The following is a 23,938-nucleotide window of genomic DNA, read 5'->3' as shown; positions in this document are numbered from 1 at the left end:
CCATTTTCTGTTTCCTCTGACTTTCTCTATATTCATTTCAAAGCCAAAGGTGGCTGTTGTGTGCTCTTGTGTTCCTGAACTTGATTCTTCTGAATTCTCTACTCTCTGGCTTCGGCTTTCCTGTCAATCTCTGACTAAATATATCTGCACTGTTTACTTATATCCTAATTCTACTATCAAAAATTCATCGACTATCTTACTTGGACAATGGAACACATTCTATCCATTTCTCCTTTCTCTGAAACCTCCATTCAAGGAGATTTCAAATGTTCACCACCACCTTTGGCTCTCCTCTCCTTTCACTGATCCACCAGGTAAACAAGCCTACTTCTTTTCTATCCTTAATGACCTAGAGCATCTTGTACAGCACCCTACCCTTATCTCTGACTGCCTTGGAGAGATCTTCAATATAACTGACCTCTTCCTTACAACTAATCCTTCTGCTTACACTGTTAATCTTTCCTTTCCACTGGGCTCCTCCGATCACAACCTTATTAACTTAACCTGTCCTATCGCTCTGGTATGGCCTGTGGACACCCAAAACAAATGTCAACTGTGGCACTTTGGAGCTGCGGATTGGGAGGCCCTCAGGCAGTATTTCTTTGATTTTCCATGAAATGATTATTGCTTCCATGGCCGGGAGCCATCTGAGAGTGCATTGCGCATTATGGAGGTAATTCTGTCGGGCGTGGAAGAATACATTCTCTTCTCACACCCTTTGACTATTGGAAGAAAGCCTTGATTTAATCACACTTGGTCTAATGCAGTCTGCAACAAGGAGAGGGCCTATAAAATGTACCAGAGTCAACACACCCCTGAATCACATATTTTTATGTTTCTGTCCGGAATCGTGCTAAGTCTGTTCTTCACTTTGCTAAAAATAATTTCATCTGTACTAAATGCTCTCAACTCTCCAACTCGAATTCTTCTCGCTCCTTCTGGCACCTTGCCAAAAACCTTTCTAACAACTTTACCTCATCATCCTTCCCTCCTACTTTGATGGTTCTGTAGCTATTCTTCTACAGACAAAGCAGATCTCTTCACTCAAACTTTCTCCTCCAATTCCACCTTAGAAGAAGCCGGTGCTGTTCCTCCATCACTTCCTTCCTGTGACTTCCTCATGGCTGATATTAAAATTTCTTCAGCTGATGTATTTTCTGCCATCACTGGCTTTAATACTAACAAGGTATATGGGCCTGATGGAGTCCCTCCTGTTGTCTTCAAGAACTGTGCTTCTGTGCTTACACCCTGCCTTGGTAAACTCTTTTGCCTTTGTCTTTCAACTTGTTCCTTTCCTTCTTGCTGGAAGTTTGCTTTCATTCACCCAATCCCAAAGAAGGGTGACCATTCCCAACTCTCTAACTATCGTCCAATTGCTTTAACATCCTGTGTCTCAAAAGTTTTCGAGTCAATTCCTAACAATAATTTTAAAGCATCTTTCCTATCACAACCTTCTTTCTGATCGTCAGTATGAGTTCCGTCAGGGACTCTCCACTGGCGATCGTCTCATCTACATTTCAGACTTCTGGTCATCCTCCTTTCGGTACTATGGCGAAAGCTTTGCCGTTGCGCTTGACATCTCAAAGGCTTTTGATCGAGTCTGGCATAAATCTTTAACTTCCAAACTGCTCTCTTACGGTTTCTATCCTTCTATTTGTGCCTTCATCTATAGTTTCCTTTCTGGTCTTTCTATAGCTGTTGTTGTAGAATGCCAGTTCGTCTAGATCTATCAACAGTGGTGTTCCTCAGGGCTCTGTCCTATCACAAACTCTCTTCCTTTTATTCGTCAATGAACTTCTAAGCTGTACATCTAACCCTATCCACTCGTACACTGATGATTCCACCCTTCACCTTTCCATTCAGTTCTTGCGACGTCCATCTCAGCAGTTACTTCAGCAAACATGGGATGAAGCTATGGCACACCTAATGTCACACTTGGCTCGTATCTCCAACTGGGCTATAAATAATCTTGTTGTTTTTAATGCATCAAAAACTCAGTCTTTACACCTATCAACCCGACAGTCTTCCACAGGAGTACCCACTAATGTTTAATAATATCCAGCTCAATCCCGTATCATCCTTGAACATGCTTGGAGTTTCATTCACTCGAGACTTATCTTGGAAAGATCATATTGCATCTCTTGTAAAATCTGCCTCAAAGAGATTGGGTGTGCTGACCCGACTGCATACCTTCTTTACCCCCGCACAATTGTTGACTTTATACACAGTTTTTTTTTTCGCCCCTGTTTAGAGTACAAGTCTTATGTGTGGGGAGGCTCCCCACATACAGCTCTTCTCAATAGGGTGGAGTAACAGGCTTTTCGTTTCATTAACTCTCCTCCTCTTACTGGCTCCCTTCAACCTCTGTCTCTCCGCCGCACTGTTGCATCTTTATCTCTTTTCTATCGCTACTTCAATGCTCACTACACCTCTGAACTGTCTGCTTGCATCTTTCCACCTCTATGACGGGTGCTACGCACCCGTCTAGCAACAAACTCTCATCCCTTTTCTGTCCGACTTTCTAATGCAAGAGATAACCGTTACTCCCAGTCCTTCATTTATGCAATAGGACAGCTCTGGAACTGTCTCCCTGTGTCTGTATTTCCTACTTCCTATGATTTCCAGTCTTTCAAACGCAGTGTGTCCAGGCATCTCGAAATGAACGGATGTTAAATTTGGCGCTCTTTTGCTTTTTTTTTTTTCTTGGATGGAACGGTTTTGCAGGCTCAAGACTTTTGGTTCCTTCTTTCTTGCATAAAAAAAATCATTATCTATCATAATCTTCACCCATCATCTAGCATTATCCATGAATATCCTCTGTCAATTTCATTCATTATCGTCCATCGTCCATTATCATCATCCATGATCATCTTCTTCCATTATCAATCGCCATTATCCATGATCATCATCATCATCATCTATCAGATTCATTTATCACCGCCATCCATCATCGATCATCCATCGTCCATCACCCATTACCTTTCATCTTCCATCATCGTTATCCTGATCCATCGTCCATCACCTATCATCCATCATCATGATACATCATCTATACTCCGTCGCCTATCGCCCGTCACCTCACCATCATCATCGTCGTTTTTCTCCACCATAGGCTACATCATCCTCATTCTCTGTCTATCATCATCATCATCACCATCTATCATCCGTCACGTATCATCTACTGTATCATCTTTTATCCATTATCTATCATCACTAGCCATCATATACCATCCATCATCAGCAGCATCATTTATCATCATGATATATGATAATCTTCAGTCATACAGTAAACCACGTAACGTGTAATGCTCCCACTTAACTGAACTTGACAGTTTTTAAATTCTTCATCCAATCACTGAAAGTGAAGCGCTTTACAACTGACCAGTGTCAGTGCCATCTGCTGAGGAAAAGACCAGACACACACTCACCCTCAACCCCGACCCTCCCGGCTCCCACCTGTGAAATAATTAAGCTGCCATTAAGCGAGAACCGACGCCGAGGGACGCCGGATTTGTCGCCGGGTGTACGTTTGCCAGTGAAAGCAGCTGACTCATGGAATCATATACTCGTACCAAATGTAGTTTGTATGAAATGAGCATTCATAAATTAAAGAATTATTAAAGAGAAAAAGAAGGAAGTATATGACTGAAAGCTATAATAGCAGATGACTGGTGGGGAAGGGAGAAAAAGTGAGCAGATGGAGAGAACACTTTAAAGAACTGTTAAACATTGAGAATGAGAGTAACGCGAGTATAAGTGGCTGGCGAATGACTGGGAGAAAGAGGGAGATGAGAAGGAAGAAAAAGAACAATAGGATGGAAGTAACGAGACCAATGAAGAAAAAATAATGGGGAAAATAAACCCTGGGAACTGATGGAGTGTGTGGTGAAATGCTGACGCACGGGGGAGAGACAGCAGTGGTATGGATATGGAAGATGTGCAGATTGGCCTGGGAGTAAGGTAGAATCACGAGCATTGGAAGCCAGATGTAATTATTCCCCTGTAAAAAAGTAAGAGGGAAAAAGGAGTGTGTGGTAATCATAGGGTCATTTGTCTTCTTAGTGTAATAGGAAAAGTATATAGTACGATAATTACTGACAGAGTCAGGGAATTAACGAAGGAATTAGTTGCAGAACAGGAAAATATCAGGAAGGGAAGGGGTTATGTAGATCAGACATTCATCCGAAGATGTTTAGTGGAAAAGTTTCTAGAGAAGGAAGAGAAGTTGTATGTGGCGTTCATGGATTTGGAGAATGCATTTGATAGAGTAGCTAGACAGAGAATGTGGAAAATATTATGAGTATATGGAGTAAATGGGAGGTTACTGAATGCCGTACAGAGAACATATGAGGGTTCTAGAGGTGCAGTGATTTTGGATGGTGTGAATGTTGGAGCAGTCCTAATGTGAGAAGGCAGCGATTGGATACATCCTGGGCTGTTCTTTTGCAGCTGATGCTGTATTGTTAAGTGAAGACGATGGGGAACTGCAAAGCCTGGTGAATGAGTTTGGGAGAGTATATAAGAAACGCAATCTGAAGGTGAATGTAGGGAAGAGTAAAGTTGTGGGCTTCAAGAGAAATTAAGTCACTAAATGCAGAGTGAAGCTGGACTGTGAGGAAATGGAAAATGGGTTGTGTAATGAGAAAGGATGGAAGTTTGGAGGATGAAGTGTTTGAAAGGGTACAACAGGGAAGAAAGGTTGTTCGTTCATTGAAAGCAGTAATAAGAAATAGGGAACTGGGCACGGAGGTAAAAAAAAAAATCGCTGCCTGATAATACCGTGATACCAACTCTAACGTATGGAAGTAAAGCTTGGACTTTGTTGGGGTGACACAAGTCAAGAGTGAGAGCAGTTATTTGAGAGGAGCATGTGGCGTTACATGGAGGGACAAGCTGATAAATGAGGAAGAGAAGGAACGTTGTGGTGCGAGTGTGGAAGTGATAAAAAACGTTAGGAAAAATACAATGAGGTGGTCCGGCCATGTGAAGAGGATGGAGAGTGAGAGATTAAGGAGGAAAGTGTATGTGAGTGAGGTGAAGGGGGGAAGAGGGAGGTGTCCAAAGATGAGACGAGGGATGTAGTGGGGAGGTATATGAGAGAGGGGGTTGTAAGTTGCGGGGAGAGCACTGAAATGGCAGAGAACAGGGCGACATGGAGGCGATTCGTTTGTGGCCATCCCTTAGGAGATTAGGGCATCTGAGTATAGATATAGAGATAGAAACAGTAGCAGAACAAAAGTGCATTATTACACTGGTACAGTACTGTAAACACACACACACACACACACACACACACACACACACACACACACACACACACACACACACACACACACACACACACACCACAGAGCCAAGGTGGATGCATGTTTTTGTCTTGAAATACTCAGGGTATTTCTGCTTTACGATAAATATCTTCAGACGTGAACGGAATCAAAAGTGGAATTTTACAAATCTAAAAGGATCTGGTTCATGATGGTAAATGGAATTTGAGGGGAATGGAAAAGGCTCTGTAGAAGTGACGTATTATGAATGTGGTTGAAAATGAAAACTTACATGTGTTACCTCACTGAAACAATATTTAAAGGTAGCAGTGAGACTCAGTAGGCGTACGGGATGTGTATGTATTCAGATGTAGGTGAATGTAGTTAAATATAGAAAAAAAAAAAAAAACGGACTACGGTGCTGATAAAAAAGAAATTACAGAAGCTAGGTGTGTTAGGTGTTTTAGAAAGGGGATTAAGTATATGAATATAGGAAATAAATCATAGTGAATGCTAGGAGATGTTCGTGCATGTTTATGATACAAAAGTAAGTCAAGGAGAAGATTTAGGAAAGACGATTTAGAAGAAATGAAAATGTGATTTTTATGGACGATTTCAGTGCAGAAGTAGGTACTGAGAAAATGGAAGCGGTGGCAAGTGAATTTTGAGTACAAGAAATTAATAAGTGTAATGGCTTGGTGTTCATTTCATATCTGAAAAGAGTTGTCTGTCACATCTTTTCTCCAGCACTGACTGATACAAAACAATTCATGTGGGGTAGAAAGGAGACAAGGAAGAACTTTATAGAAAAAAGCAATACATTACACTATATTCCTGACCAAATTAAGAGAAGCCTTAAATAGAATAGCAGCTACAGGAATGAAGAGTTGACTCATACTAATAAATAATTTTAGCAATGGTCTAAGGAGGGGACAGTAGGCAGCATGAAAGCGTCATGAAGAGGGAAATGAGCTCATTGTGGAGAAAATCCAAAGAAATTTAAACAGAGAAATTCAGACGTTAATTAGCTATGGTGAGGTTAAGTATACAGAATGCATATGAAATTACTGAAATGAAGAAAATAAAAAATCACTGAGAATATTATGTGGGATATTCAAAGATGTATACAGAACGAGACTGAGGGGTAAGAGAGTTAAAGATGGTGTAAGATTAGGGATGCAATAGATGCAAAAAGAAATGACGTGAACCCAAACGGTCATAATAATTAGCTGTTAATCCTGATAATCGAGTTTAGAATCCTGCTATATCTAGGAAAGGTAGGTTGCTACTGGACTTTGATTTATGATCTTAGTGTCAGCAAATGTGTGCTCTTTCAAAAACCCCAACAAGCCATAAAAGTATTCTTGTTTTCAGAATGGGAATGAGGTTCTCCAGCCCTAAGAAATATGGCTGGCGTTTCCCTACTCAGTGATTGCATGTGAGTCATTGTGGAATAACTCCATGTGTTTGTGTGCGGTGAAAACACAGGCATCTGGAACTTTTTTCAGACGCTTATATGGGAGAGTTGGGATTACCACTGTTTTCCAAATGTCAACAAGCAAAGATGAGGCCGTTGCACATTGGTGCAAAGCATGACTTTTGTGGTAAAAAAACAAACAAAAAAATTACGGATTCCAAAACACTTGTTTCACATTACCTTTTTGATCACTGGTTCTCAAACTGGGAGCCATGGTCCCCAAGGGGAATACGGCAGGGTTTTAAGGGGGCCATGGCGGGCTAGTGTATATAGGAAATCAGAGTGTGTCTGTGTAATTGCACTTACAGTAGAGTCCTCCTGTCATTTTCCACAACAGATTTATGTGAATCTAGTTTCTCCACCCCGTTTACACATAAAAAGTAAAAGCCAAAATCTGTTGGATGTGGAGTCAGATATGAGATATGTGTTTTCAGTATCTCAACTTCGAATCAGTCGACTGATTGAAAGCAAACAGTATCATCCATCCCACTGATATGTAACAAAATATGCACTCTGATAACTGTAAGCGTTAAAATTAGTGAGGCACACTAAACATTTTTTTTTTTTCATTATTACTTGTTAGGGGCTTGAGAGAAAACTGAAGGGGGGGCACGAGGATGTTAAGATCCCCACAAGTGAGGAATGAAGTAAAAGTTTGAGAAACACTGTTTTAGATAATTCTTTAATTAAATTCCATTGTGATTCAGGACACCTCATTACTTTTGCATTATCATCGCACAGTTGGGTAAGAAAGGAAAATACCAAAATGCTAAATTATTGTTTTTCAGTACAGAGTAAAGGTACTTAATACATTTATTTTAAAAATACCAATTACCTCCTTTCCTTACATTACCGTTAATCGTCATCATCGTCATCGTCATCAATATGTGTGGCTTTCTCACAAGTGCAATCACACCAGGTGAGAGAGAGAAATTTTTATAGTTTAATGTATCTTTTTGTGGCATGCTACTAAAGGGATTAGATGATTCAAAATGCCGATGAGTAAAGTCTGTGTTGACTGGTACTCTCGAAGTCTTACACATATAACTTACTCGCATGTTTCTCACATCCATGTAACTGGCTTCAATAGCATCTTCAAATGCTTGTCCAATGGGAAGGCACGTATTTTCAATGATATGAGAGGCCTACATCAACATTTTATCTACAGACATAGGCCAATAATACTAGCTATATAAATTTATATACAGCTGTGCAGTATCATACTTCTTATATGCCTTAGAATCAATGTCATATCCCGAGTTCAGTGCGCCAAGTAGTACTGAGAATCTCTTGATCAGTCCCTGTAATTTCTGAAGTTTTTTTCATTATCCAAAAAAATCTTATGGTAAAATTTTTACTGGTGTTCTGTTAGGGATTTTGTGGCTGCTTGTTTATATGTACGTGTTTCTTTTATGGAGAATTATTCGTGGAGAACACCCTTTCTTGTCAATTTTGCCATCTGGAAGGGAACCATTCTTCAGACACCACAGTGATATAACTGGGATGAAAATAATATTGTACAGTTATAACAGTTTACAATTAATTTTTTTTGTTTTGTGTATTTTTTTTGTGTTCAATTTTAAATAGAGGAGTAACTAGCTAAAAGTGAATCGTCGCCTTCGGCCGCGATACACTTACTACAGTCACAAGATTCACTTGAAGTGTCTTGAAAATAAATGCTATATCGTAGTATCATCATTTTCTTGTGGAAATTTCTTAAAATTATTTGGACGCTACATGCTACCATTATTTTTGTGGATATCTGAAAAAATGGATTTGATACCCCATACTACTATCACTGTCTGTGGATATTTCTTTAAATGACAGAATGTTATTTGGTACCAATTTTTTTTGCTGGAATTTATAATAATAGCAACTTGTTACTTGCTACGATCATTTTTTGTGGAAATTTTAATACTGATTACTTTGTTACTATCATCATTCTTTGCTGAAAAATCTATAATTGATCAAAATGTTAGTTGCTACTATCAATGTTTGCTGTAATTTTAACTATTGGCCAAATTCTAACTCGTTATCATCATTTTTCGTGATTTTTTTTTTTTTTTAGCTTTGAATATTGCTCGGTACCATAATGTTTTGTGAAGTTTCCATTATTGTCAGATTCTTACCTGCTACCATCATGTTTTTGGGAAAATTTTAATATTAACCAAATTGTTTTCTGCCATTGTTTTTTGTTGAAACTTCCAACATTGATTAAGCAAAGGCGTCCACAGGACGGAATGTTGAATTGCGCCTGAAGGCCACAGGGAAAGCACAATTATATGATTAAAGATCTGCAGTTTTCCCTTTGGCTTCGGGCACGATTTAGCATTCCACCCCGTGGACATCTTCACTTGATACGTATTTTTTGTCACCAAACTCGTGTTTACCTTCACATTTCTCTTTTATTTGCCGACACTTTATATTGCAGATGGTAAGCTGCTAGGTGCGGTCAAGAGTTTTTATGAGGGTAGTGAGCCATGTGTAAAGGTAAATGGGCACCTAAGTGTATGGTTCACGATCAATGTAGAGGTGCGAGAAGGTTGCGTGATGTCCCCATGGTTGTTCAGTGTGTATATATATATATATATATATATATATATATATATATATATATATATATATATAGAGAGAGAGAGAGAGAGAGAGAGAGAGAGAGAGAGAGAGAGAGAGAGAGAGAATGTGTTACAATGGAACACATTCTATCCATTTCTCCTTTCTCTGAAATCTCCATTCTTGGAGATTTCAATGTTCACCACCACCTTTGGCTCTCTTCTCCTTTCACTGATCCACCTGGTGAGCAAGCCTACATCTTTTCTATCCTTAATGACCTAGAGCAGCTTGTACAGCACCCTACCCATCGTGACCGCCTTGGAGAGAGCTCCAACATACTTGATCTCTTTCTTTAAACTAATCCTTCTGCTTACACTGTTAATCTTTCCTCTCCGTTGGGCTACTCCAATCAAAATCTAATTATCTTGACCTGTCCTATTGCTCCGGAACGGCATACGGACCCTCTAAAGAAACGTCAACTGTGTTACTATGGAGCCGCGGATTGGGACGCCCTCAGGCAGTATTTCTTTGATTTTCCCTAGAATGATTATTGCTTCCATGGCCGGGAGCCATCTGAGTGTGCCTTGCGCATTATGGAGGCTATTCTCTCTGGCATGGAAGCATACATTCCCTTTTCATATCCTCTGACTAATGCAAGGAAGCCATGATTTAATCATGCTTGTTATAATGCTGTCCGCAACAAGGAGAGGGCCTATAAAAGGTTCCGGAGCCAACCCACCTCTCAATCACATCTTGCTTATGTTTCTGCCCGTGCTAAGTCTGTTCCTTGCTCTACTAAGAATAATTTTATCCACACAAAGTGCTCTCAACTCTCCAAGTCGAATCTTTCCCGCTCCTTCTGGCACCTTGCCAAAATCCTTTCTAACAACTTTACCTCATCATCCTTCCCTCCTCGTTTCTATTCTGATGGCTATTTCTTCTGCTGATAAAGCAGATCTCTTCACTCAGACTTTCTCTTCCAATTCCACCTTAGACGATTCCAATGCTGTTCCTCCTCCCTCTGACTTACTCATGGCTGACATTAAAATTTTTCAGCTGATGTATTTTCTGCTATCACTAGCCTTAACACTAACAAGGCATATGGGCCTGATGGAGTCCCTCCTGTTGTTCTCAAGAACTGTGCTTCTGTGGTTACACCTTGCATAGGTAAACTCTTTTGCTTTTGTCTTTCAACTTGTGCCTTTCCTTCTTGCTGGAAGTTTGCTCTCATTCAGCCAGATCCAAAGAAGGGTGACCATTCCCAACTCTCTAACTATCGTTCAGTTGCTTTAACATCTTGTGTCTCAAAAGCTTTCGAGTCAATTCGAAACAGAACAAATTTAAAACATCGTTCCTATCACAACCTTCTTTCTGATCGTCAGTATGGGTTCCGTCAGGGACGCTCCACTGGCGATCTTCTCACCTACATTTCAGACTCTTGGTCATCCTGCTTTCGAGACTACGGAGAAAGCTTTGCCATCGCACCTGACATCTCAACGGCTTTCTATCGTTCTATCTGTGCCTTCATCTAAAGCTTCCTTTCTGGTTGTTCTATAGCTGCTGTTTTAGACGGCCATCGTTCTTCTCCTAGATCATTCAACAGTGGTGTTCCTCAGGGCTCTGTCCAATCATCGACTCTCTTCCTTTTATTCATCAATGACCTTCTAAGCTGTACATCTAACCCTATCCATTCGTATGCTGATGATTCCACCCTTCACCTTTCCATTCGGTTCTGGCAACGTCCATCTCAGCAGTTACTTCAACAAATAAGGGATGAGGCTATGGCAAACCTAATGTCGCACTTGGCTCGTATCTCTGACTGGGGTAAAAATAATCTTGTTGTTTTTAATGCATCAGCAACTCAGTTTTTACACCTATCAACCCGACATAATCTTCCACAGGAGTACCCACTAATTTTTAATAATATCCAGCTCAACTCTGCATCATCCTTGAACATGCTTGGGGTTTCATTCACTCGGGACTTATCTTGGAAAGATCATATTTTATCTTTTGTATAATCAGCTTCCAAAAGATTAGGTGTGCTGAGCTGACTCCGTACCTTCTTTACCCTTGCACAGTTGTTCACTTTATACACGGGTTTTATTCGCCCCTGTGTAGAGTACAACTTTCATGTGTGGGGAGGCTCCCCACATACAGCTCTTCTAAACAGGGTGGAGTCAAAGGCTTTTCGTCTCATCAACTCTCCTTCTCTTACTGGGTCCCTTCATCCTCTGTCTCTTCGCCGCACTGTTGCATCTTTATCTCTTTTCTATCGCTAATTCAATGGTCGCTGCTCCTCTGAACTGTCTGCTTGCATCCCTCCACCTCTACGACGGGTGCGTAGCACCCGTCTAGCAACAAACTCTCATCCCTTTTCTGTCCAGCTCTCTAATGCAAGAGTTAACCGTTACTTCCAGTCCTTCATTTATGCAACAGGTAAACTCTGGAACTGTCTCCTCCTGTCTTTATTTCCTGCTTCCTATGATCTCCAGTCTTTCAAAAGCAGTGTGTCCAGCATCTCGGAATGAACGGATGTTGAATTTGGCGCTCTTTTGCTTTTTTTTTCTTTCTTTCTTGAACGGAACGGTTTGCGGGCCCCTGACCTTTGGTTCCTTCTTTCTTGCATAAAAAAAAAAATGTCTCTTGAGGCCGGGCATGTCTTTTGTATCACATTCTGACCATTTCCAGACAACTTTATTCACATCAGCTGATTTTATTTAAACTGGACTGGGTAGATAAAACTTTCAGTACAAACCTACGCCCTTTTTTAAGTTAAATAAAATCATATTGAAGTGGCAAGAATAAATTTGAAAAATGACACCGGATTCGAGGGATGATGTAAGTCCTTTTGGAAAAACGAAATGAACGTTTTAGGTGGACGCTGGAGCAGCAAAGGAGTGAAGGGAATGGATGGCAGAGGGCAAGGAGGAAAGGATTATATGTCTGAGTGACCAGGAGTTTGTATGTCACAGATCAAAATCGACGGTGTAGTTTATAGGCGATGGCTTGTTATCACTGATGTACAGTAGCCAAGAAGTGAACTGATCTGGGTAAAGGAAAAATCAGTGGGCATCGGCTATGGATGGTATATAAACTATTAATAAACGGGACCTGGTTATGTATGGTTTAAAACTTACGGTGCAGGCCATAACATAGGATATCTAATGGACTGAATATTAGGAAATGAGGCTACTTGTTCCTGTTTTGGGGAGTCATTCCACTGGGGCTGATAATAACGGGGATGTATAAATAAAGCAAATGTGCATTTTTCTTTCCTATGCATTCAGAAAAAAACATGAAAACTGCATATCTAATCCTGCGAAGTACATGCCGAATTGAGAGAATTACAAAATAATATTACTGCGCCATAAAAGAAGCTACCATCCCGTTGTAAAAGCCCCATGACTGCAGTGGTGGCATATGTGAAGGAGTGATATCTTTGGATGCACTCAGTGAGTCGTTGCAGCAGCAGCAGCAGCAGCAGCAGTAGTAGTAGTAGTAGTAGCAGTAGTAGTAGTAGTAGTAGTAGCAATAGTAGTACTAGTAGTAGTGATAGTGGCAGTAGTAGTAGCAGCAGTAGTAGTAGTGGCAGTAGTAGCACTGGTAATAGTAGTAGTAGTAGTAGTAGTAATAGTAATAATAATAGTAGTAGTAGTAGTAATAATAATAGTAGTAGTGGTGTATTATTATTTAGCAGATGGCAGTCCGTTTTACAATTCAATAGCTGTACTCCTTCCCCTATTTTGTAATGTTACAAGGTTTGGATTAGGGCTTGCACTCATAAAGATAATGGTGGAAAACATGATATAACTGGAAACATTATCTTGGGACAAGACGATCTTAACCTGAGAAATGTCGTTGAAGCCCATGTGCTCACTTTCCCCTATTTCTAATCCTCTTTATTTATTGGAGGAGGCTGATCACTGGCAGATCACTCTCCCCAAATATCGTTATCACAGATGAGAATCTATTGTTCGATATGTATTATAATATCAGAGTTATGTGTGCACTCCTTTCACTATTTCTGAGAATTATTGTTGAAAAAATGTATATAGTGGAAGCCCTTTGGAGGAGCCTGACGAACCTGGGAGATTTCATATGAATCCATCAAATAGTCTAGGAAGAGTTAAGGCACACACACACAGACAGACAGGCTGAATCTCGCGCAACAGTATTGGGCGAGTTGCTGAAAATTATAACATCCTGCCTCGCCTCAGTGATGAAAATCCTTTAGGCACAAGAGATTAATTCGGGGTAAAGGTGGTAGGCTAGAAAGGTTAGGAACAGTTAAGTAAAATATGGCAGGAGTAGGTTAATGTTAGTTCTGGAAAAAAAAAAAGTGGAGGGAGAGTACACACCTCATATAATAACAAAACTGTGGCCATGAGAGATTGGGTGAGTGATGATAACAGTTGGAACATGTATTGGAAGGGAATGGTGAGCTAGAAGACCAAAGAGAGGAAATATTTTCACCTCAGCTGTCTCAGATCTACACATGAAAAATTTCGCCACTAAGGACACCAAAGTCTTAGTCTGGGTTTGCGTATGAGATCTGTGTTGTGGCCACTATCTACCATGTCCTGGAGTAGTATGTAGGTGGGAAGCCAAGGGGCAAAAGGTAATGAATAACCAAAACAAGTTGACCGTGAGATTGCTAGAAATTAAATATTTTCTCAACGACTGGGATAGTGGAAACTAACATTCTTTGCAATTAACAGAATGGGGTGAATTCGGCAGTGCCTTATGTGGTCCAGCTGTTGACGTCAGTGGGCTGGGGTGCTGTCATTTCTGTTCTCTCTACCAGGAACCTCATCACAGTGGGAGTCGTCAGGAAACTCTCCACAGGCATAGGTGATGTATTTCCCAATTATACGTTTTCATATTCTTTTCATTATAAATAACCCTTTACTTTTTGGAAGATTTTGCAGCTGAACATTAAAACGTTAATGGGATCATTATCATCATTCATCGTTTTATCTCGTTTTAGCTCCCCCCCCCCCCGCCGAAAAAAAACGGGGTGAGCATTATCCATAAACAAATAAAATGAAACAAAGAAGAGGCTACTCTCATTAGAGAACTAAAAGGAAGAGACCATATATCCATTCTAATATCATGTACTTTGTAAGTCTTTGAATTTCTCACCTCAGTCCGCTGGCCAAATCAGTATAGACTCCCCATCTTCACATGATTAAATTATTCACCTAACAACTGTATAGTAGAGCCATTTCGCTGAAGCTTAAAAAAAAAAAAAAAAAACATGTAACCCTTGACATGGGACTTCCACGCACACTTCAAAGATCTGTTTCTATCGTTCATTTTCTGTATTGTCACTGTGTATTGTCTGCTTTGTCACATATCTACCATAACAAGTAATCTTAACTTTCCACCCTCCCTCCTAAAGTCAAACTCACTCGCATACTTTTCTTCGCCCTAATCATGTATGGTTTTTATGTGACACCATACCAATTGGCAATATAGTTGCTAATTCCATATTTTTCAGAACGCTTTACATTTCTTATCTGTACATAAATGCTGCTGTTTCTCTCCCATCCCTCCCCCCTCCTCTCTCTGTGTTGCGTGTGTGTGTGTGTGTGTGTGTGTGTGTGTGTGTGTGTGTGTGTGTGTGTGTGTGTGTGTGTGTGTGTGTGTGTGTGTGTGTGTGTGTGTGTGTGTGTGTGTGTGTGTGTGTGTGTGTGTGAAAACTTTCGAAATCATTCTGCTGGCAGAATTAGGTGGATTTGTGTGTGGGTGGGTGATTGAGTGGGTGTGTGGATAGGGGAAAATAGGTTCAGTGGGAATGGGTCCATGGACAAAATAGGTACATGAAAAGTATAAGTAGTGTACATCCCTACGCGAAAGTCCTTGAGCAGGGGATGAACCGAAACCAAAGCAGTGTATGATATCAGCAAAAGAAAAAAAACAGTTACACTCATTAACGGTTGATCAGTCATCATAGCTGAAGCTGCATCTTGTTTCAACTCCCTGCTCATTGTGACCATGCAGGGTCATTAATGACTGTCATTACTCCTCTCTGCTTGTGACTCGTAGCTGTTTTTAATTAATATCTGTTCAAACAAGAGGGGCTTATATTACCCTATGGGCCTATAAAGAGCTCGAGGACTATTATATCTCTCTTGTCCTAACTGAATTAAAATTTTGATAGTCCTGGATCAGTCGAGGGTGGTTTGATATTTCTCCCTGCGATTTAAAACAGCTCAAGATCTCCCAAAGCCCCATCGACTTCGTATAAAAGACAAACAAAATACTACTATATCACCCAGTAACCTACAAGTTCTCGTAACCCAACTCTGGTCCTCCCATCGCTTGCATCGCATAGAAGTGGCCTCTTTTGCTTTCTTGCTTTATAATCTGTGCAGAGGAGAACGTATTTTGCCATTTTACCAGCACGGCAGTTAGTGTTTGCCGTGCCTCCTTTCAGTTGTTCCAGTTGGTTGACTTTATGTGTTTCTTCAGAAGTATATTGTTTTTTTGTATTTTCCTCTGCCTTTTCTCACCTCTCAGTAGCTCAGCATGGAGTCCTTCATCATTCTTGAGTTTTCTTCTCTTGGTGAGCCGGTGAATGTCGTTCAGGAGAAATTCAGTTTCCAGGCACTTATGCCATGGACTTGGTTTGGATGGAAAGTAGCAGTTAAACTCCAGGTTAGGCAGCTCCTCTTGATATTCTGATAGGGACTTGTTTGTGAGGTTGAGATAGCCGATAGTGTTGTCAGGAAACTATAGTTGTCCTTCGTTAAAGTGGAAAAGTTATTTGTGGGTCTTTTTCTCAGTGATACGTTGATGGTGCCCAGTTATTCTTCCAGGGTAAGATTGATTTCTTCTCAGGCCTCTTGTTGAAGACTGCATTCGTTCCATCTTCACTGAGTGTCCTGAAGGTCTGTTTGGAATGATCGAGAAGGAAGTATTCATGGTTACCATTAAACCTGCTGTATATCCACATACATCAATGGCATCTTCGTTTAAATTAACAGTGAAGAGATACTGAAGACGTTGAAACAACTATAACAGATTTCAGGGCTTAATTTCACCACTGAATTGAACAGAGGGAACATGCTTCCCTTTCTGGATATGGCTGGCTAGCAAAGCTCTACCACAATTCATACAAATGTTTATGTAATGCTAATCAACCCCAGACTATGTATGAAAGGAAAGAGTGAGTGCCCCCAACGAAATAAATGATTCCACCATTAAACCCTACATCAGGAGAACCTTAAACCACTCGAGCAACTGAAATACTCCCCATCAGGAAACGGGAAGGGCCACGTAAATGCTTTCCAATGATGGACACATCAACCGGGATATGAATAATATAACTGGCAAAAAGAGTTTGGAAATGGTGCCAGGGGAATGAGAACAAACCAACATGATAGCCAGTGCATAAAGCAAAGCCCATATGCATATAATACAAGACAGAAGAAAAGGTACTCAAACGGAAAATCAAATGATTCGTGAAATCGCCTAACCCCCAACACCATCGATTTCGTCATGTATTACAAAAATAAGAATACTTCAAATCTGCTTCTCAGAAGTAGCACAACTAAGCAAACATAAGACCTGCAAATGTGTCATCTTTTGTACGAATACACCTGCAAACTAGGTAACTCTGAGTCCCATCTCTCTTTATATATAGGATACTCGACCACAAAACTCACCTGATGAAGTAATAGTCTGGAGGAATTTCACTGAACCTCGTTCCGAGACATATACAAAGTTTTATTGCATTTAATGATACATTGGACCCTACTAATGAAAATAAAAAAGTGCACCCAGTTGGCACACTTGAGCATTTTGTTATATGGGCCGAAATCCAAAATGGCCCCCTGAAAAAAATAAAAACTACAATATTTGATTACAATTGTCACTAGTTTATTACATTATTTAGTTGTAGAATTATTTCAAGAAATTCTAGTCATAACAAAGTATATTGTATATGTGTAAATTGTGAAAAGAAAAATTAATTATAATTGCTTAAAAAAAGCACCAAATGTGATTACCGTACCCTGTTAGACTATCACCAGGTATTACCACAATATTTCATTTTCTTAACAAACTATACAGGGAAAGGATGGAGAATTAGGTCTTTCTGTCAGGAAACATTTTTAAATATTTAACATGTCTTTTCCAACGAACATATTTAAACCAAAATCTTTTTCACAATAAAATGTTCATATCCTTTAAATCAGAATGTTAGACCAATTACGCCGTTCAAAATAGATCAAAATGCTTTACATCAAAAATATATGTTCCTTATAAATATAAAAATACTGATAATCCTAAACACATTTCAATTAATACATTAAGTGTCCGTCATTTCCATGTCCATGCTTTCCTCCATACATTCCTCTTCTTCAACTGACACTCTTGATTTACTTTGAGGATTGTGGCAGTCAGTTCCATGGCAAGCACAAAACAGAGAGCAAGAAAGTTGTGCTGCAGCACAACTGCAACGGGCAGTTGAACATAGGGTGCGGGATTGACACCGACATTTGATTAGTTTTAGGATATCAAGTGGTGCAGGTGAAACATCAGGTGGCAAGCCAGTTGGAACCAACATGTCTGAATCAGGATCCTTGGTCCACCCACAATGAAGAGGGTTCATTTCTGGTGGCTCTGGATCAAGGGAGCTTCTCCAAATTGCTGTCTGTATACGGGCTCTGCAAACATGTTCATCAAATGCTTCTGTTGTTGGTGGCAAAGCTTTTAGCTCTGGTGCTGTGGTGAACCGAAGATTGCCCATCTTTGATTCCCACACAGCATATCTTAAAGATGTCATGTTGTTTTCATTTGGAAAGCCATAACATGCTGCAATGAATTTTGTGGCTTCAGCAGTAACATCAGTCAGTTTTTCTTGTTGCCACTCTAATCTGGTAAGTATCTTCCCACTCTTTACTGCCTTTAATAGTGTTCCTTTACCAATACCCCATAAATATGAAACCCTGTCACATCCTGTAAGAACATGGGCAGGTAACAGACTGTTGAGAACATCTTGATTTTGCTCAACTGTTGCTTTGATCTGCACTTGATCGTGAAAGGCTTGTTCCAGCCATTACCATATTGCAGGCAAGATTTTCATGCTTATAGAAGTGGCATAGCAGGACAAATATGTCTGTCGTCAGCAACGATTCTAATGCTGTAACTTCCTGACCTTGCCAAATGGACAGCTTGCTGCACCACAATACATCAGCTTCAGGCCTGCTTCTTCTGATTCCATTACAAAGCTCTACTGGTATAAGATCCTTACCTGTAATCACAAGATGTTTGTCACTGTGTGGCAGTAGATCAGTGTTCTCACAGATATTCACAAATGAGATTAATCACCTGGGATTTATTGTGTGTAACAGATAAGCAGACCTTCTGTGGTGGCAGAGGTGTTGCCAATGACAGTCTGTGGCATCTACCTGCTTCCTTCCCAGCTCTAGCTGCTCGTGTCGCCCTTTTTATGCTTCCACTGTGATATCTGTCAAAGACCAGATGTGTGTTTGCTGCTAAAAGACAATGACATATGTACTGCACAAACTTTAGTATATAGTCTTCTATGACGCCTTTGCTTGGCCATTTGACAACACAGAGAACTGCACACCCATCAACTGGGACCGTTCTGCGATCAGATACTTCCACTTGGATTTTGGCTTTCAGGGTGGCTAAGGTAACAGCCTCATATCACCTGTCTTTTCCTAGAATATTGAGGGTGGAAATACAGCCATCTCATAAGAGAAAACATCTCTCATGTTGATGATCTTAAAGGTCTGAAGACAAAGCACTCCTGAATAGATCGATGTGGTATCATACACAGATATATTGTCTACTTTATTTTTTTTCTTGAAGTTGACATAAGCACAACTGGTCTTGTGAATGGCTTGTGAAAACTCTGTGGGCATCCTTCCTCAAATGTTTTCATCATAGCTGCTCCCAATTCAACAGCCCTGTCAATATTGACATGCTCTGTGCATATCCTACCTGTAAGCACATTAATAAGTCCAGGTGGATGGCACTCTCCTTTCAGTGGATCTATGCAGTTTTGAAGCTTCTCCCGAATCTTTCCTCTGTCTACTTCATCGCTTTGTATCCTTGAAGGACCATCTTTGAATTAGGAAATAGCACTCAAATGATATCTTTATTGTTTTATTGACTTTGATGATAGCAGTTTATTAACATTCAAAATTTCTTCTATCAGCACCTGAAAATGATCATAAAACCTTGAAAATCGTTAAAATAAAATGTTACAATGTGTAGTTTACAGGTGATCATTTTGTCTAGTGCATGTTCTGATAGGAAAAGTTAATATTATTAATGTATGAAGAAAATTAAAAACTGAAAAAGATAGCTAAACATGTTTTATTAGCATTATCATTCCTGCAGGTGGCCATAATGGATATCGGCCTCCATTTTGAAACGCTCAAGTGTGCCAGCTGGGTGCACTCTTTTCTTTTGATGGTTACATTCCAAAGTATCAGAAAATGCAACAAAACTTTGTATATGTCTCGAAACGAGGTTCACCCGAAAATGACCATTTTGCCGCCAGACTATAATCTGCACTTCAGAATAGAATGCCCATAACACACGCCAAATTTTGTCATAAAATCCACCTAATCAGAAAAATAATGGATGAAAACCCCGTCACAAGACACCTACAGATATTAGAAGGCCTCTTCATCTCATCAATGATAGAGAACCTGCCATAAGCCTACAAGCAAAAAATTTGGCAATGATTCTGTCTTTGCAGCCTGCTTCACCTTTGATGGTACCAGGAGCGTGATTGATGACATCATTTCACACCTGTAATCCTGGCCGCTCGCACTGGCTTGACGCCACTCGCCTCCTACTGATCACTTGCCTTACCTCTAATTTGCTTGTAGAGTATATGTAACACCCGGATATGCCATTGCTTTTGGATTTTGAACCACTTGATCGACTCTGTTATTTATTTATTTATTTTTGTTTACCCTTGTATGACTGTTGATTCAACTACTTAATATCTGGTCCTCTTGCTACACACTGAGCTTTGTTTTTCTTTATCACACTCCTGCTAGCACCACTGCCACTGGCACTTCCCAGCTGTAGTAAGAAACCGAACTCTGATGGTTTTTGACAATTAGGTGTATACACAAGGAGGATGGGCCCATTAACCCGCGGATTGCAAGTCACATCTCAGGCTGGGTAGTGTCGTGCTGTGTGCCACAGCTTAGGCTGTGCTGGTCGTGCATCACTGTAAACTACTTGACCCCTATGCAAACTTATGTATGGCGCTACACAAAGATGGAGAGAGAGATTTTTTTTTTCTTTTCACCAGGTGATGCCCTGGATGTTTATCTTCAAGTTTATAATAAAAAAAAAAAAAAACATTTTTTCACTACTCCCGTACGTAAACTTGCGCATGGCCCTACACAAAGATGGAGAGTAATAGATTGTTTTCCTTTCGCCAGATGATGCCCTGGATGTTTGTCTTCAAGTTTATATTAAACAAAAAACTAAAAAAAAAAAATTCCTTTGTTTCTTACACACCACGGGGTGGGATAAAAAAATGTAATTGTGCAATTCATGGGTTAATAGGGGTGGTTATTGGAGGCGACTTGGGTGGCATCCCACTTTGATAGGGTCGAGTTATAGGTAGGTTTTCTGATGGGAGTTGCTTGCTTGGATAGGGACGATGAAAGTGGAGCATGTTAAAACAGAAATTAAAGATGTCCAATATATCACTGTGCATTACTAACATGAATAAAGGCATTTTTATTCACAGAATCACCAATCTTTCGTTATGAAAAGTTTAATGTTATTTTCTCCAAGTTCTTTAACCCACCGCATCCCACTGATGTATGAATACGTCTCCACATTTTGTCATGGTGACATCCGATGACGTACCCATACATTTTGCAATTGTGAGGTCCGTCATTTGCAAATTTTTCAAATTTTGCGTGTGATTTGTGGTACGTATATATGGGAGACCTTCCTCTACCCGAGGCCAGGTGGGGACAATGCTTTACCCCACGTGACCTCCCACCTCTGCACACCATTGTATCGGCAACTCACCCGTTATCAGTGACTTGGCCAGTAGACCTCTCGTGCCACGGTATGAAATTCAAGGCAAGAGTGATTCCCCAATTGATGCCAATGTACAGGACAAAGTTTACGTGGCATTAGAGGAAGAAACATGCAGACTTGATGAGGAGGTAACATCGCAAAAGAGGGTGCAGTATGTTGATGTGTTTGGTGAGTGAAATAACACTTATATCATCTATATTACACTGTGAAAACCAATCTATTCTTGTACTACATATAAAATCGTACCAAATAAATAAATATCTACTTATTCTGAGTGGTTTGGAATAGTTACCCTTCCCATAGAAAACGTCTTCTCTGGAGCCTGGCTCGATGATACTGTCACCTGTACCGGTATTTCTAAACGCAACTGAGCACTTTCTCTATGATTTTTCGATGTGTCTCATAAAAAGCGAAGGTTTTAGCAATAAAAAAAATAAATAAATAAAGTCTGCCGGGATTAGGGAAGGGGGATCATTGGTGAAAAATCTGCCAGTATGCTACGGGTTAACACTCCAGATAGCTTTAAAGTCCATATGTAGAAGTGATAGTAGTGTATTGACTTCTGAAAGATGATGAGTTGATATCATTTGTTAGGGCAGGTGTTGACACATTACCATTCCATGAAATAATAACAAAAAAGAGAGTATTTGTGAAATAGCTAGATGGACAACCCTCTGATGAAGAAATACAAACAGAAATCTAAGAATTTAATAACTGGCTACAAGTAGAGGAAGTAATTAAAGTGAAGAAATACACTTACGAGTATATGCTTTAAAAAGTGTGCACAACAACAGTTGTGTGTACAGTTGTTTGTACAACAACAGCAACAGTAAGAAGAAGAAGAAAGATAATAATGCTAATGTTGGATGTTTATTGTTATTGCAATTAAAACAGGAATAATAATAATAAGTATGGGCCCAAGCTTTCATACATGCCTTGGACCAAAAGGAACATTCAGTAACCATTTATATAGATCATTTGAACTATTATACACAAGGACCATTAACACGCAAAATCCATCTTCCAGTAATTTCCAGTGTACCCACTTCACCCATACAGATACCCAGGCAACCAACATTTTTGATAAGCTGCTCAAATTGGAAAATATACGAAAGCGAGCTAGAACAACAAGAATTACCCAAGATAAGACAGCCCAAAACCCAAAATATAAACATTCAAATACACAATTTGGCATCAGTTATATGGACAGCAGCTAAAAAGAGTATTACCTATAGTTCCTACAAAACACTGCCACACTCTATAATGATTAAAAAGCTTAAATACATTCACACATCAGACAGCCAACAATAACATACTTGATACCTAGAAACCTTTGGTGCGGACATTAACGTTTTGAAAAATAGTAGACTATTATAGGGGGACCTTATGAAAGAATGTATCATGTTAGCTTAGGGAAGACAGGAAAGTTATCGATAACATTGACTCAGAAAAACACCGCCCAAAATTCTGGATCAGAATTAAAAAAAAAAAAAAAGTATGGAGAGAAAACAATAAAAGCATCCATTATTAGAGCTGGTCCCAAAGTAACATAAGACTAAGATACTGAGACAGAGATAAGAAGAGCATGGGGTAGTACCTTCAGAATAAATGAGGAAGAAAACAGTGACTTTGACAGGAAACATGAAACAAATAAAACTACTTAGGTCAGAACCATGTCAGGATGAACCCAGCATTTTGATGAAAATGGCTTAACCCCTTTGTGATCCGTATCTCCAGTATGGGGTAGAATTGGGCATTTCAGAATTTAAGAAGGGAACCCCGGGGCAGGGACCTATGAGCTTCACGACTATGAGCCAACAGGCGGAGGGCAGTACGCCTAGAGTGCTTCCAGCAAAATCCCTTGCACAGGAGCTCTGGGAGTTAAGGGGTTAAACAGACTGAAAAAAATTGTGAAAATTACAGCAAAACAAGTACATACAGTCACGAGCTTCAAAGGAAAATCAAGCAGATTTAATAAAATAACCAGAAACGTAAATTTAGTGCCCAATATTTTCAAGGTACTAATCAATACTTATAAAGCAATATTACCAATTGGCTATGTTTCTGAACCATTTAATATATCAATAATGATATTCAATCCCAAAAAGGACAAAGGATCCGACACAGTATGAAATTACCATCCTGTCTCATTACTTAATGTGAAAGCCAAATTGCTGGAAAAAATCATCAATACAAGACAAATTAACCTATTACAAGGCCAAATTAACACAAAGCAACTTGGTTTTTAGGAAAGGGAGAGGTATCCATACGAAAATAACAATAACAAATGAGATAATATCCAATGGATAGTCAGAGACGAACAAATTAACATTATGCAGAGAGATGTCTCAGCAGAATTTGATGAAGTTTGGGACACAATATATGATGAAATTTCTTTAAAAACAGGTTTGTATGGATAAATATAAACAGTTACACTGGACTGAGTTTTCATCTAATGACTCTTTATTCTGTATACACAGCAGATTTACCTCCGCCAACATTCAAAACCAAATAAATTATATTTGTGGATGGCATAACGAAAATAGTTATGACACCAGGTAAAAATATGTCAATTCAAAATAATAAG

The 23,938-nt window shown here is 39.7% G+C and overlaps 1 protein-coding gene across 1 annotated transcript in view; it reads left to right on the top strand.

Annotated features, from left to right (window-relative positions):
- The window catches only part of LOC145405333 (putative inorganic phosphate cotransporter), a 416,371-nt gene that overhangs the window by 342,542 nt on the left and 49,891 nt on the right, over nucleotides 1–23,938 (top strand). The window contains exon 7 of the mRNA XM_080276745.1: nucleotides 14,013–14,145. Within this exon, the coding sequence (XP_080132871.1) occupies nucleotides 14,013–14,145 (133 nt within the window). The remainder of the gene's footprint in view (nucleotides 1–14,012; nucleotides 14,146–23,938) is intronic.

This window comes from Coenobita brevimanus, chromosome 66 (assembly GCF_032717465.1).
Source record: "Coenobita brevimanus isolate Jiangsu-jjx chromosome 66, ASM3271746v2, whole genome shotgun sequence".
In the NCBI taxonomy this organism is placed as follows: domain Eukaryota; kingdom Metazoa; phylum Arthropoda; class Malacostraca; order Decapoda; family Coenobitidae; genus Coenobita; species Coenobita brevimanus.
The sequence above is the reverse complement of the archived record's forward strand: the minus strand, read 5'-3'. Positions and strand labels throughout refer to the sequence as shown.